The sequence below is a fragment of the Ambystoma mexicanum genome, chromosome 12 (genome assembly GCF_040938575.1).
Source record: "Ambystoma mexicanum isolate Mex_15411 chromosome 12, UKY_AmexF1_1, whole genome shotgun sequence".
NCBI lineage: Eukaryota > Metazoa > Chordata > Amphibia > Caudata > Ambystomatidae > Ambystoma > Ambystoma mexicanum.
In genome coordinates this window covers 600,979,891-601,006,153 of record NC_090936.1, presented here as the reverse complement: position 1 = coordinate 601,006,153, position 26,263 = coordinate 600,979,891, and the positions used below count along the sequence as shown (strand labels likewise).

At 46.5% G+C, this 26,263-nt stretch overlaps 1 protein-coding gene across 2 annotated transcripts in view; it reads left to right on the top strand.

Moving 5' to 3' along the window:
• Window positions 1-26,263, top strand: part of TNKS1BP1 (tankyrase 1 binding protein 1) — a 557,727-nt gene that overhangs the window by 116,400 nt on the left and 415,064 nt on the right. For both annotated transcript variants that reach the window (XR_011281831.1, XM_069628996.1), the window contains exon 2: window positions 4,719-4,845. Coding sequence is in view for 1 of the 2 variants with exons in the window: in XM_069628996.1 (XP_069485097.1) it covers window positions 4,740-4,845 (106 nt within the window). In the remaining variant the exon portion in view is untranslated. The remainder of the gene's footprint in view (window positions 1-4,718; window positions 4,846-26,263) is intronic.

Sequence of the window (26,263 nt, the reverse complement as noted above, 5' to 3'; positions counted from 1 at the left end):
AGATCACTGTTCTATAAAGAGCACTGTCTCGGTTTCTGAGCTCTAGCTTTCTGTACACACGAATTATCCCCCCTTTAGAACGTGTCTCAAGTATGGCGCTGTCTTGGCTAAGCAGTAAAGGTATGTTTGGCTTTCCAGTGTTTAATGTCCATTCTAACTTATAGAAAACATATGCATGCATTGATTTTAAGAAGCCTGTTGTTGTGTTACTCAAGAACTGTACATCCAGCTCACCAGCACCCAGCGATAGATAACTCCTTTTCTACTGAGAAGGTACTTGGGATCCAGATGTGTGTCACAGTCCTTTGGTGAGCGATGCCGATATAGAGAACGGATGCTCTGCCTGAATGATGGGAAGATGAGTGGGTTGCGATATTAAGATTACAAGGTTGGCATTCGTTGGATGGAGATACAATGTCATGGTGTTCCTGGCCTGCAACTTAGTCCTCAGGGAGCTATGTTCTCTGAAGGAGATCTCGGCCTTTGGCACAGCCAGCCCTAGCACAGCCATGCACTGTGCACCCCGAAACTAGCAGATGTCTGTATTGTAGTACTTAACCCCACATGTGGGCTATAATTTCTAGATGAGCATAGCCATGTGCTACAGACCTCAACCCTCTACAGCCATGTGCTGTAGACCTCAATCCTCCGATTCCATGTCCTGTGACCTCTGCCCTCATACTCCTGTATGTACACCACCTTCAACAACCATGTGCTATAGGCCTAAGCCCTGCTTTCTCATGTGCTCTATATCTGAGCCCTTCATGACAATACCTTCTAGACTATAGTCTGTCATAGCAATGGTTTGTAGAATACAGTAGTCTATAGCCAATGCATGGTCCTGTGTTGCAAAGTTCGGGCCTTTCCACCAATGCACTGCAAGCTTCAGCCCCCAATAACCATGTGGTGAAGACCAAAACCCTCCCAAGACATTTGGCATAGAATACAAATCTTCATGGCCATGTTATGCTGGACCTGGCTATCTTTGGCAGAACTTGATCCATCATAATCGTGTACTAGATAGGAAACTATTCATAGCCATGTGTTGTAGACCAAAGCCATGTGTCGTAGAATTCAACCTTCAATTCTCTGCTGTTCTAGATCCAAGCCCTTCAGAACAATGCTTTGTAAACTATAGTCCTCTGTAGCAATGTGATGTACACCACAGTCCTCGGCAGCAATGTGATGTACACCACAGTCCTCCATAGCAAGGTGATGTACACCACAGTCCTCAGTAGCAATGTGATGTACACCACAGTCCTCAGTAGCAATGTGATGTACACCACAGTCCTCAGTAGCAATGTGATGTACACCACAGTCCTCCATAGCAAGGTGATGTACACCACAGTCCTCAGTAGCAATGTGATGTACACCACAGCCCTCCATAGCAAGGTGATGTACACCACAGTCCTCAGTAGCAATGTGATGTACACCACAGTCCCCCATAGCAAGGTGATGTACACCACAGTCCTCAGTAGCAATGTGATGTACACCACAGTCCTCCATAGCAAGGTGATGTACACCACAGTCCTCAGTAGCAATGTGATGTACAGCACAGTCCTTGGCAGCAATGTGATCTACACCACAGTCCTCCGTAGCAATGTGATGTACACCACAGTCCTCCGTAGCAATGTGATGTACACCACAGTCCTCCGTAGCAATGTGATCTACACCACAGTCCTCCGTAGCAATGTGATGTACACCACAGTCCTCGGTAGCAATGTGATGTACACCACAGTCCTCGGTAGCAATGTGATGTACACCACAGTCCTCCGTAGCAATGTGATGTACACCACAGTCCTCCGTAGCAATGTGATGTACACCACAGTCCTCGGTAGCAATGTGACGTACACCACAGTCCTCCATAGCAAGGTGTTGTACATCACAGTCCTCGGCAGCAATGTGATGTACACCACAGTCCTCCATAGCAATGTGATGTACACCACAGTCCTCCATAGCAAGGTGTTGTACACCACAGTCCTCGGCAGCAATGTGATGTACACCACAGTCCTCCATAGCAAGGTGATGTACACCACAGTCCTCGGCAGCAATGTGATGTACACCACAGTCCTCCATAGCAAGGTGTTGTACACCACAGTCCTCCATAGCAAGGTGTTGTACACCACAGTCCTCGGCAGCAATGTGATGTACACCACAGTCCTCCATAGCAAGGTGATGTACACCACAGTCCTCGGTAGCAATGTGACGTACACCACAGTCCTCCATAGCAAGGTGTTGTACACCACAGTCCTCGGCAGCAATGTGATGTACACCACAGTCCTCCATAGCAATGTGATGTACACCACAGTCCTCCATAGCAAGGTGTTGTACACCACAGTCCTCGGCAGCAATGTGATGTACACCACAGTCCTCCATAGCAATGTGATGTACACCACAGTCCTCCGTAGCAATGTGATGTACACCACAGTCCTCCGTAGCAATGTGATCTACACCACAGTCCTCCATAGCAAGGTGTTGTACACCACAGTCCTCGGCAGCAATGTGATGTACACCACAGTCCTCCATAGCAAGGTGATGTACACCACAGTCCTCGGCAGCAATGTGATGTACACCACAGTCCTCCATAGCAAGGTGTTGTACACCACAGTCCTCCATAGCAAGGTGTTGTACACCACAGTCCTCGGCAGCAATGTGATGTACACCACAGTCCTCCATAGCAATGTGATGTACACCACAGTCCTCGGTAGCAATGTGATGTACACCACAGTACTCCGTAGCCATGTGTTGTAGAACACAGTCATCCATTAGGCATGGCTTGTACACCTCAGTTCTCTATGGCCATGTGCTGCAGACCACAGTCCTTCATAGCTGTGTTTTGTGGACTGCAGTGGTATTTAGCCACAACATTGTCATGTGTTGTAATCCTCAGGATTGTGTACGAATATGCAACCACAGGCCTCGACAGCCCTGTGCTGAAGGCCACAGCCCCCCAGGCCCATGTGCTGTAGACCTGGGGCCTTCATGAGCATGTGTATGTATGTGTTTAGTGGTGTTTTGTAACGTGCCACATACATACAGGATACTGCAGAGCATAGTAAGGAAAGACAGGGAAAGGGAAGGGTAACAGGGTTGGAATACTGAGCAAAACGTTGAGCTCATTTAAGAAGGGCTATGCTCAGGTTTATGGGAATATGGGACACTAACCCCAAACCTTTTTAATGGACTTGGGAATTATTCATCAAATGTTATTGATTTACCATATGACCAAAATGTGGATCACTGTCAAAGAGGTCGTAGATGTTTTAACCTTTAAAATCATATTAATCGATGTGATATTGTTATTATTTGTTGAAGTTTAATCTCAATTACTCTGCTACTTAAGCATTGAAAGACTTTTTAGCTGAATGGGTTAGCGGATTTTAATATTGCCATTATTGTATTCATGTTTTCTATTGAATGTTTTAATACACGTGTTGAAAGCTTTATTGGCTGATGAATACTAAATAAATACATAAATAAATAAAATACAGAGTGAAGACAATTTAAAACAAAAACAAGGTTTCAAACAAGAGCTCATTAGTAAATAGATTCCATTCTTGGGAACCCATCAAAAATATTGTAATGCAGTTTGCATAGGTACGTGCATGTACTATGGTGTGACAATTATGGCCATTCACATTCGGTAGGGTACGCCTTCTTAAATAGTATTATTTTAGGGCTCTACTGACCTTCTGGTTATCTAGTGCCAATTTTAGAGAAATGGGCAGAGTTCAACCCATGTTATTTCAGTCACAGCCATTGTGATCTTCTAGATCTTGACCCATCATAGCCATGTCTAGTAGACCTCAACTGTCCATCACCATGTGTTGTAGTTCTGCTGCCTCCAATGTGATGGACATCGACCCACAATAGCCATGCGTTGGTCACATCAGACATCCATGACCACTTCTAAGGCCTCCATAGTCATGTGTTGTAGGCATCATCCAGCCATAACTGTGTGTAGTAGACTTCAGCCCGGGATCATCATGTGTCGCAGACCTCAGCCCTCCATAGCCTTGTGCTGTAGAGCGAAGTGCCCCAGGGCCATGCACTGTAGACCAGAGCTCCCTAGAGCCACACTTTACCTCCCCTGGCCATGCGTCATGGACTCCAGCTCCTAATAACCCCCCTTTCCAGAACCCATCTCCCCATAGGCATGTATTGGAGAACTCATACCCTCCCGCACCACATGTTCTAGACCTCAGCTCTGAATAGCCATATGTTGCAGACCGCAGTACCCCATAGTGGTGCGCTGTAGGCCTGTAGACCTAAGTGCCACATAGCCATGCTTTGTAGATCTCTGCTCCCCATAGCCATGTGCTGTAGCCTTCTGCTCCGCATAGCCATGTATTGTAAACCTCAGCTCCATCTGGCATGCACGATAGACCACAACTCTTTATAGTTATCCTTTTGGGGTGGAGGGGAGGGGGAAGGGGGTTCTGCTCCGAGCAGACATGTGTTGTTCAATACCTCAGCTCTTCATAACGATATGATATATGATGTGGCATTTGTAACGTGCTTATATACAAGTTTTTCAAGGCGCGAAGCCCAGTGCTGCCTGTGCTAGTGTACATCACATCACTGCAGTGCTTTGTGTTAGACACAACGGCATAAAAGTGTGCTTGAGAAGGTGTCTCTCAAATTGTCACGTGTTATACACGAGTCACAATGCGTTATAATTCGCTCACTGACCTACTACAATTCTCATCATGTTACAGGAAAATCAGACAAACGTCGCGATGACATCGATGGCTAAGCCTCTGCCTGCTCCCCGCCGCATACCCCCAGAAAAGAGAATGGAAGGAAGCGTTATGCCCACCCACCAGATGGAGTCCGAAGAGACAGGTAAGCCCGATACATGGGCACCCAAAATGGCACAGGGGGGTCCAGCACTTTGTCGAAGGAGAGCACTTGAAATGATCCAGTAGTCTTACCATCTTTCACCTTGTTGGGGTCTCTGTAGCGTGACCACACATTTCTACTCAAACAGAAATTTGAAATACACTCACATGGGCTAAATCCAGATACAGAAACACTACAGCCTAAAGAGACACATGACTGAATACTCTTGGGATGTGAAGAACGAGTCAACGCTGGACATTCAATCCTGTGACTAGGGAATAGTTGGAACAGGATTCAATTAGCAGACAAAGGGCAATCTCACTCAGGCTGGCGCAATCATTATCCCCGAAGCCAACGCCTCGAGCACCACCTGTGGAATCCTATATATCGATGGACAAGCCTATGCAAATGGATTCAACCAATACAAAAATAATAAATCCAGAGACTAGCTCTAGTCTTTCTCTGGTTGGAATCAAGTCCACTGGTAGGGTTCCCTGTCTGCCATGTTTTCTTGAGGTCCCCAATTCATGCTGGTCGCGTACCCGGGGAAAAAGTCCACTGGCAGGGTTCTCTGTCTGCCATGTTTTCTTGAGGTTCCCATTTCATGCTGGTTGCGTACCCTGAGGCATAGTCCGCTGGCAAGGTTCTCTGTCTGCCATGTTTTCTTGAGGTCCCCAATTAATGCTGGTTGCGTACCCGGGGAAAAAGTCCACTGGCAGGGTTCTCTGTCTGCCATGTTTTCTTGAGGTCCCCAATTAATGCTGGTTGCGTACCCTGGGAAAGAGTCCACTGGCAGGGTTCTCCGTCTGCCATGTTTTCTTGAGTTCCCCAATTGATGATGGTTACGTGCCCTGGGAAAGAGTCCACTGGCAGGGTTCTCCGTCTGCCATGTTTTCTTGAGGTCCCCAATTCATGCTGGTTTTGTAACCTGGGAAAGAGGCAACTGGCAGGGTTCTCTGTCTGCCTTGTTTTCCTGAGGTCCCCAATTTATGCTGGTTGTGTACCCTAAGAAAGAGTCCACTGGCAGCATTCTCTGTCTGCCATGTTTTCTTGAGGTCCCCAATTCATGCTGGTTGCGTACCATGGGAAAGAGTCCACTGGCAGGGTTCTCTGTCTGCCATGTTTTCTTGAGGTCCCCAATTCATGCTGGTTGCATACCCTGGAAAAGAGTTCACTGTCGCTATCGTTTCCTCACTTGTTCTTTCTGCAGCCAACCTTTCCTCTTTATGGTCCAAAGTCACAGTGAAGGAACTAGACTGTTCAACGCTTTGGACAAACCGCTATTCACATCCAATAAATGAAATGTAATGAAATGAACCCCTTCCTGCTGCATTCTATAGCAGCTTTCACCTATTATTAGGATTGGATACATCATGGTGGAGTTGTCCGTCTGACTAAACACTGTCGAGGTGCACTCATGTCCCTAATGAGCAAGTGACAATGTCCTTAGGTCCACTAGATCACCGAGCTTCCTTTTTGTTACACCTCACTTCTTCCATGTGTTCCCGTCACCCTGTGGAGGAAGCATCTATTCTTCTTCTGGTGCATACAGTGGTTCCACCATTTTAGAGACTTCACTGACTGCTTCATCACAACCACTGGGTCCATTAATGCACACAGCAACTCCTCAATTGGTCGTCTGTGTGATCAGTAGCATGTGTGATGTTCTTGTTTCCAAAAGTACCTGAACAACTAACTTCATGATCAGACAACCTCCATGTGCAGTAATCCAGTTGACTGAACGTAGCCTTTCCTCCGAGGGATGCAGTATAGCAGTCTCTGTCCGTAGACTAGCACCTAAGAATGGGATGTTCTGGGAAGATTTCAGATATGACCAATAGTTTGAATGTCTATTGACTTGCCTTAACTTTTCCATCAGTAGTGTGGACACCGCAGAAGGCAGGGCACACAAATGCTCCGTGGGTTGAAGGAATCGGGATGTGGAAGGAGCATACTTCAGGCCTAGAGTTGCTGTGTGATTCCCTTGGTCTAGGGTGGACATTATGTCTTGCGGAGCCTTATGTAGTGGCCTGCAACCTCATATTGGCCCAGTAAGCAGAGGATGGCGGGCGCTGTCATGGAAAACTTTTGACACAAGTCTGGTCATTTCTTTTCACGGATCAATGCATTTGGGACCGATTCCCTACTCCAAAGTAAAGTTCCTTGTCGGATAGTGGAAATGATAGTGGAAATTAACATAGTAACCCTCTGATTGTTGTGAGCACACATTTGTCTCTTGCTCTCTGTTATGTATGCATAACTCTCAATCGGGGCGCTTTGGTAGAAGTCATCTTGATTTGGCAGCACGAGAATGCACAGAGTCGCTCCCTCTGCCTCCAATAGTCCTCGCTGTGGTTGTTGCCAGTAAAAGGACCACTGGAGTTGTCTAGTCCTAACTCTGTTGCATTACCTTTTCTTATATTCTTGGTAGTATCCTGCGGACTACGAAGGAGGCACGTTTGCTGCAAATCCCCCATTGCCTTTGCAGGGTCCTTTTCTAGTGTAGTAGTATGCACCACAAGGCCTATTTGGCTGAAGACACCGACTTTGCATACGATACTCGAATTCGGGTCTCCGCTTCCCGTTGCCACCTCTTGATCCCACTATCTCAATCGATCAGATTGCATGGGTGCGTTGCAAGAACCCTAAATAAATAAAGCCGACTCCCTTATCTATGCCATTATTCTTAGCATAATTCCGCTGTAGAAATCTACCTAGGTGAGTTTCCTTCTACAACTAATACTGCCTAGATGCAATCCTTGGATGATGTCCGATAGACACGCCCTCTCCCTCCCCAATCAGGTGTACCCTCTGGTAGTTAGTCACTCAGCCTCAGGAGGATAGCTCAGCGGCAACGTGCTCGCCTTGGAAGCAAGACGACACAGAGCAACACAGGTTCGATCCCCGGGTCCGCGCTTAGAAACCTCTGGGTATAACCTATCATATCATATCATCATCCATCCCCTTCCATTGTAATGGGACATAAATAGAACTTGTCTACAGAAAGTAACAGGCAGGTAATTATGCAACAATCACTGTGTTTCCTCCTTCAATGGGGCAAGGTAGTAATGGATCAAGAGTTAGAACATTTTGCGAGCTTTGGGCCAATTGCTGACTAAGCCAGAGGGCATTTCTTGACATACAGTGGGCTTGTGCCATGAGTTAGTACTTCTCTGGTTTGTGTGCTCCTGCGCTTAGTTGGCTTCATAAAATAGTCCAGCCGAGTGAGGAATGAAGCCATCATTGTGCATAGTGATTCTAGAAACACTACTACAAAAAGCTGGATTGGGGCCACTATTTCCAGTCTACAAGCATGCCTTGTGGGAGCTCTCTAGTTGAAAGACTGAAGTGCAGTCCCCAGGGCAGGAGCTACCCACACAGTGCAGGGGGGCAGAGGGTGGTTGTGGTTTTCCTGCATCTCGGGGTTCAGGTTAAGGGGTCCTCACCCAAAGAACCCAGGTCTCTCTCCAGTGCTTTTGTATGCACCACAGCGCTACCCTGGGGGGTTTCTTACAAAGGTCTCAACAATTTCTCTGAGAGAGAAAAGTCTCAGCCACATAGTGTACAGCCTCAGTCGCAGCAGTCTGGGCTGGTATCCTACTGTATTATTATGGTTAGGTTATTTATTGAATGTGGACTTAGCTTCGGGAAGCAACAGTGCACTTTACAATCATAGGGGAAAGAACATGTTGAGGGGATGAGAGACACAATGGGGAGCCAACAACAGGGGTTGGTTTGGCAAGATCTTCTGGGTGCATCTTACAAGCAATCACCTGGCCATGCTCTCACCCACAGTTCACAGTGGTTTCCCCTGCAGCGCCTGTACTGGTGAGATCCCATATTCGTGCCTTGGGAACGTCTGATCCACAAGTCTTAAACAGGGCCTAAAGCTGAAGTGCTCTTAATGGTGTATATCCTGGAAAGACTTCAGCGGGTCTCAGCTGCAGAAACTTGAAGTTAGCCTTTTGAGACTTTAGATCAACAAGGGTTTTAAATTATTGCAGAATTGCTTCAGTTGGTGGGCTGCTATTGTTGTTTTGGGAAGGGGGTGCCTTAGCCAGCAGACAGTTGCAGGGATGCATCCGTTTCCTCTGTGCAGAGTCTTGATCTAAGGCATGGAGGGACGTATGCCCAAGGGGACCTGTAGGCGCGGAAAGCCAGATACCTGTGGATTTGGTTTTGAATGCATCTTTAAGCTGTGCCACCAACACATTTAAAGGAGATGGTGAGGATGTTGGAGTAGATTCTCGAGTGAGCTGGTAACCAGAGTAGGCTTCTGAGGTGCACGGCTATGGAATCATGTTTCTCGAGTCTGAAAATTAGCTGGTGCACTTAATTTTTTAATTCCATGTATATTTCTGTTATTGATGTAGGAGTTGAAGACGGGCCCAACTATTATTAGGTGGTCTTCTGTTGTAATGGAACCCTGGCATGTTTATGATTGGCCAGGGTTCCACATTCTTTACTGTTGGAGGGGCTTGGTGGCAGCGTTTCCATAGGGCCTGCTTCTATGCAATAAACCTACAGTTTAATACTTACCTTCTGCGTCCGACCCTGCTTCACTGGCGACGAGGATCAACTAAAGTGGACCCAGCAGACCAGACCGCACAGCTGTTTTTTCGGCTGCCCGCTGTCGTGTTCTCACAGCCGCATGCAGTGACTGGAGTGCTGCTCTAGCCATGGCGAGAAGGGTGCCTTCGACCCCCTCCTTCCATAACAAGCTTTACAGCACTGTCCCAGCATCCATGGCCCCCTCCTCTGTGCAGATTTCGGCTGGAGGGCTGTGGCGTGCGTGCAGGAGGTGGTTGCTGGAATGTGCATGCAGCGACACGCGATCTGAAAGTGACATGGTCTGAGAAAGGACCCAACGACGTGACAGTACTTGATAGCCATCTTAGGTTGCTTAGCAACCGCAGTGGTTACTTCATAAATGAGTCTACGGGGAGAGCTTTTCCTCGCATCAGTGTCATAGGCTGCAATCCTTACTTCATGTCAACTAAATCGCTACATCTGCACAGATGAGTGCACATGTCCGTGTGCATAGAGAAGTGCACATCAATGCAGAGTGGAGAGGAGGTGGTACCTGTTTTCTCCCTCGTCCCGCCTCCTTGCCAACATCACATTGGGATAACAGATGAAGAACCATGATGGAAAACCCATGCCTGAATCCTTGCAATTATCCTGCACCCTGTTGAGTATATGAGAGACGATATGCACTCAGACAGCCCTTCAGATTGTACCCGCGAGCGGACATAGTGGAGGAAAGTTACCACGAATGATGTACTTTGCCAAGCTGTCGAAATGCAGACATGAACAGAATGGATGTGCATTAAAACAAAGTACGACGACAGCAGAGAATGTCATAAAGAAGATGTAAGAACCTATGCTGAAGCGATATGACAATTCTTAAGAATGACGATGTAACTGAAGCACCAAGAGAAACATGTACTCCATGATGCAGTACCTACGACCACAAAGAAGAATGAAGTGATTCACTGGTCCATAACTGTAAATACGCTGAAATGCAAGGTAGAAAGAATACGCAGAAGCTTGCTTATGAGAGGTATATGTTCAATGTTAAGGACAACGGTTAGAAGAAGATGGACGACGGTTTATGTCAATCAACCCAGATACCTCAAAATACGAGCCCAGGATTTTAAAGTGGAAAGATCCTGAAGAAGTTGTTTTCCCTTGCGAGGAGTGAATTGGCTTGGAACCAAGGATGCTATTTCGAGAGATGAAGGAAAAGCACAGACGAGCAGTCCATGTGCAAGGACATATTTCCCAAAGATTAGGAGGAACAAGAACATTTACGAATGTCAATTATAGGACAATTAAAAGGGCATTAAGTTTGTATGGTATAGAGCGAGCAAGTCTCTAAAGGCCAAGAGGAGCAACTGCACCCAGCATAATTGAATTAAATTGTGTTAAATGGATTATCGACATGGACAATTTCATGGTCTCGAAACATGTGAGAAAGAGCTCACAAACAAGGGCTATTCATTAAGTCTGAAGCTAAGATAATGGTGTGCCCACACTCCCTCGAATGTCCCAAGACAGTGCAAACTGGCAAGGCCAGCCTTCAAACAGAAGACACTGCCATAAGGCCTACTGATGAGAGAGGGTAGACTAATTGTGACAACAAGGGAAGAGCTGTCGTATCTCCAAGCACTGGAGTTTCGTTTCTATGTACGTGCTGCTAGCGGGCCGAATGTCCAAGGTTGGACTTGGATTGCCAGCCATTCAGAAAAGCCTTCCATTCACTTTTACATACAATGTTGCAATGTATTATTCCGCTGCCATATCTCTGCTATGATGTGTATATTACACCTGAGAAGTAGCTCAGCGTGTGTCTCACAGACAAGAGACCATCAATGAGCGACTAACATGCATATTTTCTATATGTGGATATGTTCCCCTAATCCAATTTAACCCCTCAATAGGTTTTGCAGCTTGCCATGTAGGACAACGTCATAGATGACGCATCTAGCTTTATATAAACTGAGTATAATCAAAAAGACATTGTGATTCTGCATGAATCGATTTGATGAGTGTTCATTCGCCCTGATTTACTTCTTTGAGATTAAATCAGTATTTTCCCATCTCCTTTGAGTCTGTCCGGTTATTTGGTCTGAGATATTCTATTGGTATTCCATCTAGCACACAGACACTTCAAGATGCCAGAGCACAAGAGTGTGCTGGCTGCAGAAAGGTGTGCACACCAGACAGCACCTGCCGCATCCAAGTGCAGTGAGCAGTTTGCTTGCTTGATGCAAGGTGTGTCGACTGGGGCTGTGGAGCGCTAGCGCCATTAGAGTTTGAGTTATCCAATAAGTGCAATATATACCTAGACCAGGCAGCAGAGCAACGCTAGGCCTCAGCCTGCATTAGCAGTGCCCGGTGAGCCTCCAGTGCTGTGTGACCTCTGGGTAGATGCTTTCAAGGTCAGCTTGGGGGCAGCGGGCGGCATCAGGTACACCGATGATGAAAGGGAGGCAGCACTGTTGACCTGTTTATGCACTGAAGGGCTGAGAGTATTCAGACATTTGCCTGGTGATGAGGTAAGAATCCCCAGCAGTGGGGAAGGGGAAACTGTGGTGAGCTTATACAAGAATGCCTTGAAGGAATTGGAAGGGTGCTTTGTGAAAAGGCCCAGTGGGGTATTGGAGCAATATCACTTCTTTTCCAGGGCCCAGGGTGCCGGCGAGTTATTTTAATCTTATGTTACAGCTTTGCGCACCCTCCTATGCATGTGCAAATGATGAAAATGAGCAATGCTAAAGTGAGGGAGAGGCCCCCTCTGGATAAAGTGATTGAGATGGCAAGGGCTATTGAAGAGTCATGTGCCAGTGTACACATGGTCACAGAGAAGGCCGACAGGGTGTCTCGAGGGGAGTCTGTGCAGGTGGTGTTAGTAACCAAAGGAAAGTGGTGGAGAGACAAGAAAATGGGTCGAAAGGGCGGACTATCACTCGAACAAGAACAATAAATGACCATCCAGTGCCGGAGGAAGACAAGGGTGTAGAAAATGTGGATGACTGATCATTCCACTGGGGCCAATAAGTGTCCAACTTGGGGTGTGGAGTGCAGGAGATGAAATAACAAGGGACATAATGCCAGAATGTGCAGGTTGAATGGTGAGGGGGGTGGTATGCAAGGAAGACAAGTTGTAAAGATGGTGGAGGTGGAAGGAGGTGCCAATGGTTTAGTGGGACATGTGAGCAATGTGGCCCGTGAAGGGGTTCTGTTACATGTTGAAGGGGCAGCCAAGAAAGGGCTGTGGGACATGTTACCTGTAAATGGGGTGCAAATGGAATTGTTAGTAGATTCTGGATCACAATACACTATGATCTCACCGGAAATGTATACAAAAAAATTATGAAAAAGTAGTATCAACCTTCAAAGACCCCAACATCAAACCCAGTGGGTATGGGGAAGTACCTATCAACGTTCTGGGATATGAGTGGGTGCTGTGAGAAATCTGAGGGTGTTCTCACATTTAACCGGCTCAAGAAACCCCTCCCACCGCAGGTAACCAACAGAAGGTTCTGACCCCAGGAGTGATGCTGTGAAGGGGTACTACTGGGAGGGAGGGTCTTTGGAAAACAGAAGTTGGATGCCAGAAGATGAGAGCTGGAATCCCCTTTTCCTAATCCTGATCTATTCTACCTCCACTCTACTGTCATAGGATATCACCACGCATGTCCTACCCTACCCCAAGATCTTCTGAACACTCACACTCAGAGGAAAGCAAGAGAATGTGAAACCCTTTTTTCTAACTCTAACCCAGACTTATCCTCCCGTCCCTCCAATTCTGTGAGAACCAATCTTTTCCTTCCCTGTTACCTCATTTTTTGAGGGTACCAGAGTGAAAGAACCAATACCAATTTCCTATCCTAAGAACACCCCTAGACCAGAGACATGGTATCCTCCCTTCCTTGACAGTGATCGACCCAACACCCCTCAGCCTTCATAGAATGTATTAAGACACACAATCTTCTCCCCACCCCCCCTCAAGTATCAATCAAGTACTGTGACGAAGAAGAGGAAATCAAGAGGAGTACATATTTCCTATGAGAAACACAACTATGGTACTGGGACGAAGAAGGTGCAGATAGAGGCTCATCAACATCTTCATAGGTCGTGTCCAACTAACAAGACCAGGCAGGGTCAGGCAATTGAAATCAACCATGCCCACCTGCAGCCTATCAATATCTACTCAGGCTCCTGAGACTAGTTAAACCCTATTTCCCTGAAGCTAACTGTGCCACCATTGTTTGTGCCCTAATAATGCCAAGGATTTACTATTGGAATGCCTTGCTGATTGGAGACAGTAAAGACAGCCTCAAGTATCTTCAAGTTTTACAAAATTATGCTGTACGCATTGTTAAAAGCGTTACTAGACATGAACATATTTCCTCCCACAGACGCAGCTTGCATTGGCTCCCGGTGGAAGCTTGTATGGCCAAGCTCCGGGCTACTTGAAAGATTGCATTAAGGTTTGTCATTCGGGTACAACTACCAGATCGAGTGATGCGGTCTGCCTATCTGTTCAAGGTGTAAGTGCGCCAGAGGCATGGGCAGATCCTTTGCCGTACAATCCACTACTCTATGGAATAAACTTCCCAAAATCTTGCGTCTAGAAAATGACTTATTGAAATTTAGGAAAGGGTTGAAAACCATCATTTTTGAGTAATATTCTCCGGGATTCAACGTTTCCTTCCGTTTCCTTCTCTTCTTTTCTTTCACTCTTTATCTCTCTGCACCCTGAGGCCTGTGGGCTCTGGTGCATTACAAGTGCATATAATAATAATAATAATAATAATAATAATAATAATAATAATAATAATAATAATAATAATAATAATAATAATAAAGTCTTCAGGAGAGAATAAAAGGAACACTAGCAATCAGCAAAGAGAGCGAGTTGGGGGGAGAGCTGAGGAGCCATGGCTGCCCAGGACCAGCTGGAATAAACAGGGATGCTGAGACGCTGAGGGTCTGTGTGAAGAAGCATAACCACTGTGAAAAACCACAGGGTGTTTCACAACCTAGTCCCCGGGGATCACATACTCAGGTGGCCAGAGAAGATCCTGATCCCAAGGGTGGACAAGCAAGGGAGGATCACCTGGCTAGGGGGTTCTCGGGGGAGTGAGGGAGAATCACCCAATGGTGAGACATGGTATCTCCCTTTTTCCACAACCCATTAACCCCTATCCCTGCTTATTCTATGGGAAACTACAACTCCCATAATTTCTCCCCACTTTTTCGCGACAAAAGGACTGAACCGAGGAAGATGAGGAATGGGGTTAGAAGGATTACCTCCCCTAATTTCCATTGTCCCTGTCCCTGTAATGAGGCCAGGCAGAGTCAGGCCATAGCTCTAACAATGTACACCTTGCACTTATTAACACTCCCTGTGAAGATAAAAGGTGGCACACACAGGCACACTTTGAGCGAGGCTGGCTACAAGAAGGAACAGCTCTACCGAGGCTGATGTGAATCAGGCTGTCGAAGGTGGAAGATCAACAGTTGAGAGGATCAAGAAAAAGCTGGGCAAGATTTCCAGGCTTTTGTGAGGACGTGAGAATCGAAGAGCAAAGCCGAACGAGCAGAGGAAAGAAACCTTCAGGTTGCCATAAAGCGGTCCACGACCCTCCCGGGTGAATGGCAGAGCTCGGCAGGAGCAGAAGAGCCGTTGGTAATGGCCTTGAGCTGCAGGAAAAAGATGAAAGAATTCCAATTAACATGACCGGTGAGTTACAGAGGGAAACAACAGTCTGGTTGATGTTAAAGGGAAAGAGACTGCAATTTGAAAGTTGCGTGTGTGCCGATAAAACGCAAATGAAGAGAACAATTTCTGAAAGACAAGGATACAAAGTAGCAGAGTGGTCCTGCGAGATGAAGTCGCACATTCCAAAGTCTCTGAAATGTTATGAATTTTGAAAGGTATTACAAGCAGAGATCAAAGGAAACCCTGATAAGGAAAGAAAGTTGAATAAGAGAAAAGTGACATTTGTGAACTGGGAAATATGTCAGGAGGGCAAAAGTAAAATATTATAACTTTGGAAAAAGGCCAAGAAGGCAAGTGAAAGAGAATAAGAACTACGAATAAGAACTGCAAGTACCAAGAGGCAATTGGTGTTGAATGTGAACTTTGAAAAAGACTAAAAGAGAATAAGAACTACAAGTACCAAGAAGTATTGGTGCACAAGATGTTATTGATAGTGAATTGAAGGACTGTTGAAAGAGAGGTCGAAGTGGTTATGCAGAGGTCTATGTAAATTCCGTGCAGTCTAGAAAGTCTTTGACAGTGAAAAGGTATATGAGATAAAACATGGGGAAGAGAACCCCCACGAAGGAGAGTCAGGTTCGAGCCCAGCATAGGGAATCCTGTGCAGAACTGTGGGAAATTGTGAATATATGAACTGAGTATTGATGGCAAGGCAGTGAAGCCTAAAGAAGTGATTGAACCAGGGTTGGACTGGCCCCATCAGCCAATCAGCCCGTGGCCGATGCGATCTGAGGCCCCAGAGGACGGTCTTCTAATGTGGGCCGGTGTGCCAGGTTACCTTGGCCCAGGGCACTGGCTGGCTTGCCTGCGGGCTGCCTGCAGCCCGCTCAGCAGCCACCTCCCGCCACAGCGGATGCAAAAGTGTTACCTTTCTTTGATGAATATATCACGTAGCTGTAGGCCTGCTGGCCTGGCAGTGCCATGGTCCCTGAGCCGATCTGGCGCCGGCGTGACGCCAATTGTTGCAAATGCAATGAATCGCAACAAAAGGAGCGGCTCCTGGGGAGACACTCCTTTTGTTGCGATTCATCGCCTTTGCAGGCCCGTGCCCCATTCCTTTCTCATCTCCTCTCCACCTGCTGCAGCCCCTTTCCTGCAGGGAGTCCCGGGCTAGCAGCTGCGCCGCGACCCCTTCCTGCCATTGATGTCCGTACCCTCAGCACCAGAGCCTGCTGCCCATCAGTACACTTGGCCAAACGGACAGGAAAATGCTTTTGGATAGAGCTCGTAGGACTATCGGGAGCTTGTACTGAAATGAGAGACACAGTAAGTTAACCCGCAGAGATCAGGGGTCGTGGACGTGCGTGCCCCGATTCCTTATAAATAAGTTCTACTGTGAATGCCCAATATGTGGAAATGAACTCTGTCCAGGATCCATGGGCGTGGGTCCTATGAATTTAGAACACCCTGTTTGCCTTTTGTACAACAACCGAGATGTAACTAGTGGAAATGAATGCAAGGAGGTGCACAGTGGAATTCCTGGAACTCGTTGCACCACACCCACTCGACCCCATCATTAAGGCACCCCCAGAGCCTCGCGTATCACACTTTGCAGATTACAGGTACTCGCCCCGGACAAGAAAGCTTTCAGCAGCGCAAAATAGCCATTACATATGTTAGGTCAGTAACGCGCCTCGGGATGCATCTGCTTAGCCGACAGTAAGTCTTGATGTTTTCTGTATTTGTAACACATAATGTTGCAGGCGAACACCGAGTCAAACAGTACTTTCTTCACCCGGGAGTCAGCCCAGTTCATTGTTTACATAAAGGTTTTCTTTCCATAGTTTGTGAAATTGTTTTTTGGGGGGTTGTGTGCAGTGTCATGCCAGTAAGTTGCCACTAGAGGCATTCCTGGACTGTGTGACCTCCTGCAGCATCCCCTTGCTTCTGGTCAGGGCAGGCATAGCCCCAGTGTGCTCCCAGCCACCCCCCCCCGTCCTGTTGATTGTGCATTGCATAACCGTAGAAATCAGAGAGCAACTGCCTGGGTAGCCCAAGGCCATGCAAGAGGTTGCTTTATCATACACAAATCATGATGCTGTGTAGAAAACCGTCAACCCTTCTCCACAATCAGTCCACCCGCAACCCCCTCCCGACGTCCTTTCTATGGTGTTATGTGGGAAATTAATTAAATGAATCCGTGGTTAGTCAAACACCTTTGTTTGATTTTGCCCCAGCTTAATTCACAAGCACACTTAAACTCGGCTGCGGGATTGCTGAATGTGAATGTTTATACAGGGCTTGTACGTGCCCAGGGACACTGACAACACACACAAGCTTGCAGCGCTGTTTCCATGACATGGCTAGCGCTGTGACATCTTTTTTGTCCTACACATGCCATTTTAGGAAGGGTCAGAAGTTGTGACATTAGCTTCCTCTATCTCATCAGTCTCTACATCTATCCTGCTTCCTCTCTCAGTTTCTACCCATTTACTGTATTGATTCTTCTCCCACCTCTTCCTTTCTCTTCCCCAGTCAGCTTTCTTATAGGTGCTTTCTGAGGCTCCTGAATAATTATCCATTTCGTAGTATGTATTTTGCTTTTCGCAAGTTGCACTAATAGCATGTTTTTTCTGCCGTTGTCTCTGTTACGATCATCACAAGACATTCCATCTCGGTGTCCTCGGTCATTTGACAAAATCCTTGTGCCTAAAAGCTTGTGCACAGTGTAGAAATATGTGACCATAGCACATCAAGTGGCCATTGACTTCATTGTGCCACAATTAATGGTTTGATGTAATGTATCTATATTTCCCATCTCCCTGGCATGCTGTTCAGGATGTTTGTTTGCATGTATGAGGTAACGAGTGCTCAGAGTATGGGATGTCCTGTGAGTGTGCTGCTTTCCCTATTTTGCCAGCCTCTGAAGGCCGAAAGGTAGATTCACGTAGGCTTGACATGTGGCCACATTTGCACCAGACCTGCAGATGAACATAACGGGTCTTCTCTTAAATCTCACTTACCAGTTTAATGGTATCCACTACAGAATAATTGCTCATTTTACTATAGCTGATATGATATCTCAGTGGGTTGAGCGCTCACTGCTGCAATGTGCGTGTGATCTGCAGGTTCGAATCCCAGCAGGGCCATCTCAGCCTTTCACCCTTCTGAGGTCGATAAATGAGTACCAATACAGGTTGAGTGACATTGTATGCGTATTTGTTCTATAAAAAAGAGCATAAGCGTAAGTGTATACAATAACTTATTATCATTTGGCTTTGGACGTCTGCTTGCATTCACAGTAATTTGACAATATGGATCTATACACACAGATATTAATGATACATATTGTGATCCATTCTTGTATGCAAAGTTATGTTATTTTATGAGTTGTGTTGTAATGTAACAGACACATGAACACTCCATAAGTATAATTTTCTATAAAGTCATGAATTGACGCGATTCACGGATGATGGTTTGAGGGCCACTTTTTTTGAGGCGAAGGATGGGCCACTTTGTTGAGGCGAGGGTGGGACACTTTTTTTTGGGTGTCCGGGCCTATTTCTTGTCCCAGTCCGACCCTTGATTGAACCACCAGAAGTTGAAAGCCTAAGATTGAACTGTTGAATTGTACCAGTAAGCCAAAGCCTGCAAGACTGACAGAACAGTTTTTTGAGAGACTCTAGACCCCGTAGGGTCGAACCTGGGGAAGGGAGTTGGTGCTGAAGCCATTCTGACATTTCCTTTTGAGACACTATTTTCATTTTGTATTCCATTAACACATTTGTTATTCTAAGAAGGAGGGCAAGGTTAGGTTTTCTTAGTATATGCCTTTTATTGGTTTAGGTCTACTTGACTGAAACTATTTGACCTTTTCCAATTTGACCTAAGTTTTTGGGGTCCTTTTTTTGTTGAAAGTGCAGAGGGAGACCCTTCGCACATTCCCCCCTTCTCCCCACTTCCCCCACCCTAACTTATTCCCTTACCCCTCCCCATATATTTATTTAATTCAATTAGTCCGAAAAAACTATCAAAAAAATTCGGTCAAATTGAAAAGGTCAAATGTTTTTCGATCAAGTATGCTAATACCTTTTTATTTTGACCAGACTGTCTTGGACCTAGTTGTTATTGTTTAATGGTCAAGATTACTCCTATTTGAGAGTTAGGGCCAGTTAGGAATTCTACCATCCCAATCAAATAAAGGTTTTTGAAACTTACATCCATTGTGCCTGTGTTTACTGCTCGATATCATGCCTTCCTCACACCACAGACCCCTGAAGAGAAGTCCAAAGAAGGGAGCCGAGAGGCGTCTTGATCCCTTGTTACATTGTAAAATGAAATGCTTGTTCCCCTGGCCCAGGACAGGAACCCAGGAAGGTCTGAGGGGCAGATGGGGAGACCCTGACCTCAGATAACAAAGACTTTAACCCAAGAACGAAGAAAACACCAACGGTGAGGGAAGCGCAGTGAGAGTCCGGTGTGTTTTGAAGTAAGCAAGCAAGATACAGCCTGCAGCCCGAACGCATAAGAATGGAGATGAAATTGGCAAATGGAATTACAAGGATACATAATAGCAGAGTGGTTGCATGGACACATTCTCGAATGACTATTTCTAAAGAAAGGACATTTCTTCAAATAGGGGAGCTGTGCGTGGACACAAAAAGTGAGTGAAATAGAGATCCTAAAAAGGGGGAACTGTGAAAGAAATGAAGTGGGAGAAAGATTCCCAAAACTGACTGAAAAGTGTTGACAACATACAAAGTGTGTTGGAAAAGCATTGGGTTGACCACCAGCCAAGAGATTGATCCAGGCTGGCCTCAGAGACCCCAGAATAAGCATCAATTGATCCAGGCTAGCTGCAGAGACCCCAGAATAAGGAAAAGAGAAATCTATTAAGGATAAGGCACCTGGTTGCACGACCTGTATTGGTGGACCGTGCAGTCTGACAACTGCGCCACGGCCAGGGGAGCCCAATTGAAAGCAAGGAGCTGCATGATGGTGTGAACTAGAGAGCTTCTGGGTTCACGGAAAGGAGACCTAGAGCATCCTAAAGCACTTACCAGGAAAAGGAACAGTGAACTTCTTTTGCTAAGTGAAGATTGTGCCAAGTGAACATTTCTTTGCCAAGTGAAACCTGACAGACTTGTGGAACTTTATAATCCTGAGTGCTTTAACGTAGGGGAAGGGAGCTGCAGAAAGGCTCCATTGTCACATTAACTCTACTTTGAAAACTATTGAGTTGACCAAACTCTATTCACCCTATTATTGTGTAGAAGCGAGGACAGGCATAGGTTTTGATACAGACAGTATTTTGTTTTGAACGGACAGACTTAGACTTCCCTTAGTTTTCTTTCTGTTAGGGAACATTCCCATCTTAGAGTTAGGGCAAGTTAGACGTTAAACCATCCTGACCATTGAGAATAAAGGTTTTCAAACTGTGTTTCACTTTTCTGTGTCATCTCTTGATGCTATGAATGTCTATGAATTCAAAGGGGGTAGTACGGAAGGGAGGTTGTATGTAGCGCACAAGGGTGAGAACATCCTTGGATGGGATGAGCAAGCTGCCTTGGAAATAGAAATATGCCCTGGTAAGGCTGTTCCTGTCTTGTGTGTGGAGGATACAGAACAAATGTACCCAGAACGAAATGTATCAGTAGATTAGTTGAGGAACAAATACCCTACCGTGTTTTCAGATACGATGGGCATGTTGCATGGTTTTACCAATAAGATTGTACTGAAGAGAGGGGCGGTGCCGAAGCCCCATAGGGTCAGAAAGGTACCAGTATTGGCCAGAGAGGGACTAAAAGGTGAATTTATCAACTTTAAGGACACAGAGATAATAGAGGAGATTGAGTCCTCAGGGTGGTTATCCCCGGTGGTTTTAGCGTGCAAGCAGGATGAAGGCCTGAGAATGTGTGTTGCCATCAGGGAGCTCAATCCGAGCATCTGGGAGGATCGGCATCCCTTGTCTAATATAAAGGAACTTTTGGCAACAATAGGACAAGCAGCTTGGTTTTCCACATGTGACCTCTCTTCGGCGTATCATCAGATAAACCTGCACGAAGAGTCTCAACCTCTCAGGTCATTAGTTAGGCCATTTGGGGCATACAGATTTTGCTGCATGCCATTTGGTTTAGCATCAGCATCAGCCATTTTCCAGCGGTTGATGTAGCCACTGTTTGGGGAAGTGTGTGGTGTGAGCTACTTCCAAGATGATATTTTGGTCTGGGATAAGAATCAGAGTGAACATGATGAGAGGGTGCTACGAGTAATGGAGACTTTTCAGAAAAGTAGTTTGACAGTAAGATTGGCAAAATGTCAGTGGGTGGTTTCAGTGTTACCTATCTTGGACACACATTGGATGTGAATGGCATAAAACCTAGGCAATGTTTAGTTAAGGTGATGAGGGAAGGCACTTTCTCTTGTGAATAAGGAGCAGCTCAGGGTGTTCCTTGGAATGACTGAGTACTATGTAAAATGTATCCCATCTTATGCAGAAATGACGGTGCATGCATGCTTTATTGAAGAAAAATATCAAGTTTGAGTGGTCATAGCGTTGCCAGGAGGAATTTGTCAAATTGAAGGAGGATGTGGATAAGGCTCTGTCATTGAGTTTGTTTAATCCCAAAATTAAGACTGAACTTACTGTAGACGCTAGCAATGTTGGTCTAGGCGCGGTGTTGAAGCAGTGGCAGGGCGGCAGTTTCAGACCCATTGCGTTGGCATCTAGAGTTCTCAGAGATGCAGAGAGGCGCTATGCAGCGATTTAGATGGAGGCTTTAGCAGCCTCTTGGGCATATAGACATTTCAGGACATTTTTGTGGGGTATTCCATACGTAATTCAAACAGATCACAAACCCCTCACGTATATATTGACTACAAAAGTCATGGGGTCTGTGTCTCAGAGGATAGCAAAGTGGATGGTAGATTTACAAGAATTTAATTTCAGAGGGAAATACATTGCCGGTTTGAGGAATGTGTTTGTGGACTGTTTGTCCTGGTAGGTCCAGGTGAGGAGGTGGAGTGTGAGACGAGTACTCAAGTTGCTTGCAAAGTTCCAGCCATTGAAAAGTGAGTGGGAAAGGGAGAGTGCGGTAGACGTGGAGTTGGCATGGATCAAGGATGGTTTGCAGGTCAGCTGGGAGAATGTAAGTGTCAAAGAGGAAGGAAAGGCCTATATGCATATTTTGAGTGAGTTGGAGAAGGGTCCATGGGGCATCACGAGAGGGTATTGGTTAATTCTGCCTCTCAGTTTGATGCCCAGGCTTGTTGAATTGGTGCACAAAGGTCATTTCGGTAGGTCATTGACAAAAACAAGATTGCGAGAATTGTATTGGTGGCCGGGAATGGATGAAGAGGTGGAGGAGGCTGTAAAGGAGTGTGTGGTGTGATAAAAGCATGGCATTGCTTCTGCAGCCGATTTATCCTGTAGAGGTTCCAGGTGAAGTATGGTCAAAATTGCAAAATTGGTGTTGGACATCATAGGCCCCATGGATGGTCTCAGTTGGGAACTGAGATTTGTAGTAGTTTTGATATTTCACGTTGCGGTGGGTGGAGGCCGCTGCGTTGGAAATGGTGACAACTGAGAAAATTATAGAGTTTCTGAGCAAGGTGTTTGACAGGGAAGCTGTTCCAGCTAGCATTGCCACGGACAACAGACTTCAGTTTGTGTTGCTCCTCATGCAGAAGTTCTTGAGGAATCTGAGTATCAGGCATCACAGGACCTCTTTGCATAATCCTGCAAACGGATCAGTTGAGAATAGATTTGTGAAAGGGGCTATTCAACTGGCCTTTGCCAATGGATTGGTTTGGTGTGAGGTAGTGTCTGAAGGGTTGGCAGCCTATAGACAGACGTACGCCATAACTTTTACTGGTCACTCAAAGTTTGAGCTCATGAGAGGTAGAAAGGCAGGTTCAAAATGGAGGACAGCTGTCCTTGGGGAAGGTGTCGTCACCGAAGTGAATATGTCCAAAGTGTTGGAGAGACTGTGTGCCCGACAAGAGTGTAAGGTTGCAACAGGTAAAGAAAAAACAATTTGAGTGAAGTTGGGTGATTGTGTGCATGTGAAGAACCTAAGATTTACACCCAAAGGTGGAAGTGTGTATATGTCCCCGCGGACGGTGGAGAAGGTGGATGTAGGGTATGTGGTTGATGGGTGGCGATAGAACAAGAGAAGAACATTGGTGGGGAGAGGAGTTCCTGTGGTGTCAGGGCCAAGCGACACATATGGTGTCATCTTGGGTCCTAGTTTGGGTTCCAGTTTGAATAGTTCTGCGGGTGAACAAGTGCGTGAGGGTGCGTGTGTGGAACCAGTTGTGTGTGGGGTGGAAGCTGCAGTGGCTGTGGTGGAGTGTGTGGATCTAATGGGCAAGGCGGTGGAGTCTGCCACCAGTGCGGGAAAAGGACCTGTCAGTGGTGGTCGCATTCCAAGGATGAGGTTGCCGCCAGTCAAATTTAGAGACTACGTCTGGTGGGGTGTAAGAAAGTTAGCTGTACACTTTGGCAGCCCTTTTGTGTGCAGAGGATGCCACGTGTGCGTTTTGGTGTTTTCTTCAATTTTGTTTTTCCTTGCAGGTGTATTAGTGGATATTAGTTTTCTTGCCAACTATTTTCTTATTATTTTCTCTGTCTTCTTTCTTGATGGTGAGTGTATGTCTCTTGTCGATTTCTTTTCCTGTATTGTTGTTTCTTTTTATGGGCGCCATTAAGGGGGGGCAGAAGCGTTGTAATGGAACCCTGGCGTGTTTATGATTGGCCAGGGTTCCACGTTGTTTACTGTTGGAGCGGCTTGGTGGCTGGGTGGCCATGGGGTCAGCTTCTATGCAATAAACCTACATTTTACTACTTACCTTCTGCGTCCGACCCTGCTTCATCTTATTTTGATATGTGGGGAAAGGTATTTCCCAGATGACCGAATTGGAAGTATGATTTCTTTACTACTATTCTTGCTTGTCCCCCAGGCTTATATTGTTGTGCCAAATAAAGCTAAGGTAACAGATCTTTTTCTGAATTGGAACTGGATCCCTGAAGAAAATTGGTGTGGGGGAACAGAGTATATATAGTCTGTTAAGAGTTGGGTGTGTGCCGGAACAAATATGTTGTTCTTTGACCTATTAAGCAGGAGCTGTTCAACACTCATCCTGGCCTCAATCCCCTGTTAACCCCTAGAAAATTGTCGTGGGGACAGACGGTATCCCCGGGGGACTCCACAAATATGTGTTTGGCTCTGGAGACGAGGTATCCCAGTCTGACTTCTCTATCAGATAAGGAAGCAGAGTCCCACAGAATGGCTTGGTCTGAGACTCTTGCAACCAATTAAAGCAGGTTTAGTAGGTGCCTGTTGCCAACCGGTTTGAACACGGCAAACAGGTGCAGTAGACTCAACATAGATTGTCAAAGAGATTCAGGTGATTGTCCCATACCAAGATAATGTCAATCTCATTTATGTGGCCCGGGTAGAAGCCAGATTGGCAGTGATTGAGGGGGGTGCAATTTCCCACGTGGGCAAGGAAATCGCACTTTTTCCAGGATTTTAGCTAGCCACAGGAGTCCGACTATAGACTGTAATATCCTGGTTCTTTTAGATCATGATAGATTTTTGGAATAGGAGTGAGGAGTGATGATGGCGTGATTGGGGCTTTTGAGAACAGAACCCGAGAGCACATTAATGTCAAGGAAGTGGATTTGCACTTTGAATAGACCAGATGAAGGCTGCCTGGCTGGTGGGCTTCACCTCTTCCCGTCGCTGGTCAGGCGTTGCCAGTAATGCTTTTCACTGGGCATTGCCTTTTGTCCGTTTCACTTCCATATGGTTTGTCCATCTTCCATGCTAGTCTCTTTTCGTCTCCTTTACACTCTGATGGGGCCATGCCGGATGACCCATGGTGGAGCTGGTCAGCTTGAATTATCCTGATAGTAGCCATTTGCTACAGTCCCCATCCTTCTTCCTGAGCCATCCTCTCCCCAAAAGTGCAAGGGGTTCACGAGAGAGACCTTGCGCATACCTGGCACCATGTCACTTGTTACATTAGCCCAGTTCAGTCATTTGACCTTTGCATTGTGGGACTTGTAGTTGCAGCTTCTTCTTCCTTAATATTTATTTATTGGTTATTTATAATGCACCTGTACAGCAAAATGGTGTTTCAAGGCGCATCAAGACAAGTGGAAGCGGGGGAGGGGAGAACAGGGATGAAGAACACAAAACAAAAACGTTCCTACTGGGCCTTGAGGCATTCGGATCATGCCAGTGCTGTAAAATGAAATGCAGAGGAGGGGAGGGAGTGAGGAACATGCACTAATAAACAAGAACAAAACAAAAATGAATCCTCTTAGGCCTTGAGACATTCGGGTCGTGCAAGTACTGAACATGAATGCAGGGGAGAGGGTGGAGAGTGGATGGAGGAGCAATTCTGGGGAGGGAGGAGAAAGGTACATTAAGTGCAAGTGAACAGGTTCAACAGCTGAAGGCTGGAAATGAAGAACAATTGCAAACGACCCCCGTAGGGCAACCTCAGTCCCAATGAAGGAAATCACTGGCGCACATGTGGAGCTACATTCAAAAGAACTGTGGGAACCTTCAAAGCACTCATCGAAACAGAAAAAATGGTGCTGGCTATTTCTCCTGATACCGTCTTCACCTATAGCGGCCAAGGGGCTCCATTCATGTGTGCAGGGCCGGCCTTAGCGGCAGCAGTGCCCTGGGTGAATCGGTGCCCCCCCCTCCCCACGCACCCCTGGTCAACAGGGGGAGGAGAGGCAGGAGAGCCATATTTTTTTTGAAACTCCCCGCTGCAGTCGCCTTAGAAGGGGGTTAATCACTGGAATAGGGCGCTCATGATAATGCACCAGCGCCATATTCCAATGAAAACCGCATCGCTCCTGCCTCGGAGCGGGGAGGTAATCATCTTAATAGGGTGCTGATGCAAAGCATTAGCACCCTATTGTTATTAAATGCTCCCCGCCACTGCATTTAATAACAAAAGAGCGCCTGCCGTGCCTTCTCCCACTACGCCGGCTCGGGGGAGCCCTTGAAATACTCCCCCAAGCTGGCGTGGCAGGGGGCTAGTGGCGCCCTGGGGGGCATGGTGCCCCAGGCGGTCGCCCGGTCTGCCCTTCCCTAAGGCCGTCCCTGCATGTGTGACAGTGACACCTTCAGCAGTGTGCGTGCCGGCCCTGTGATACATTCC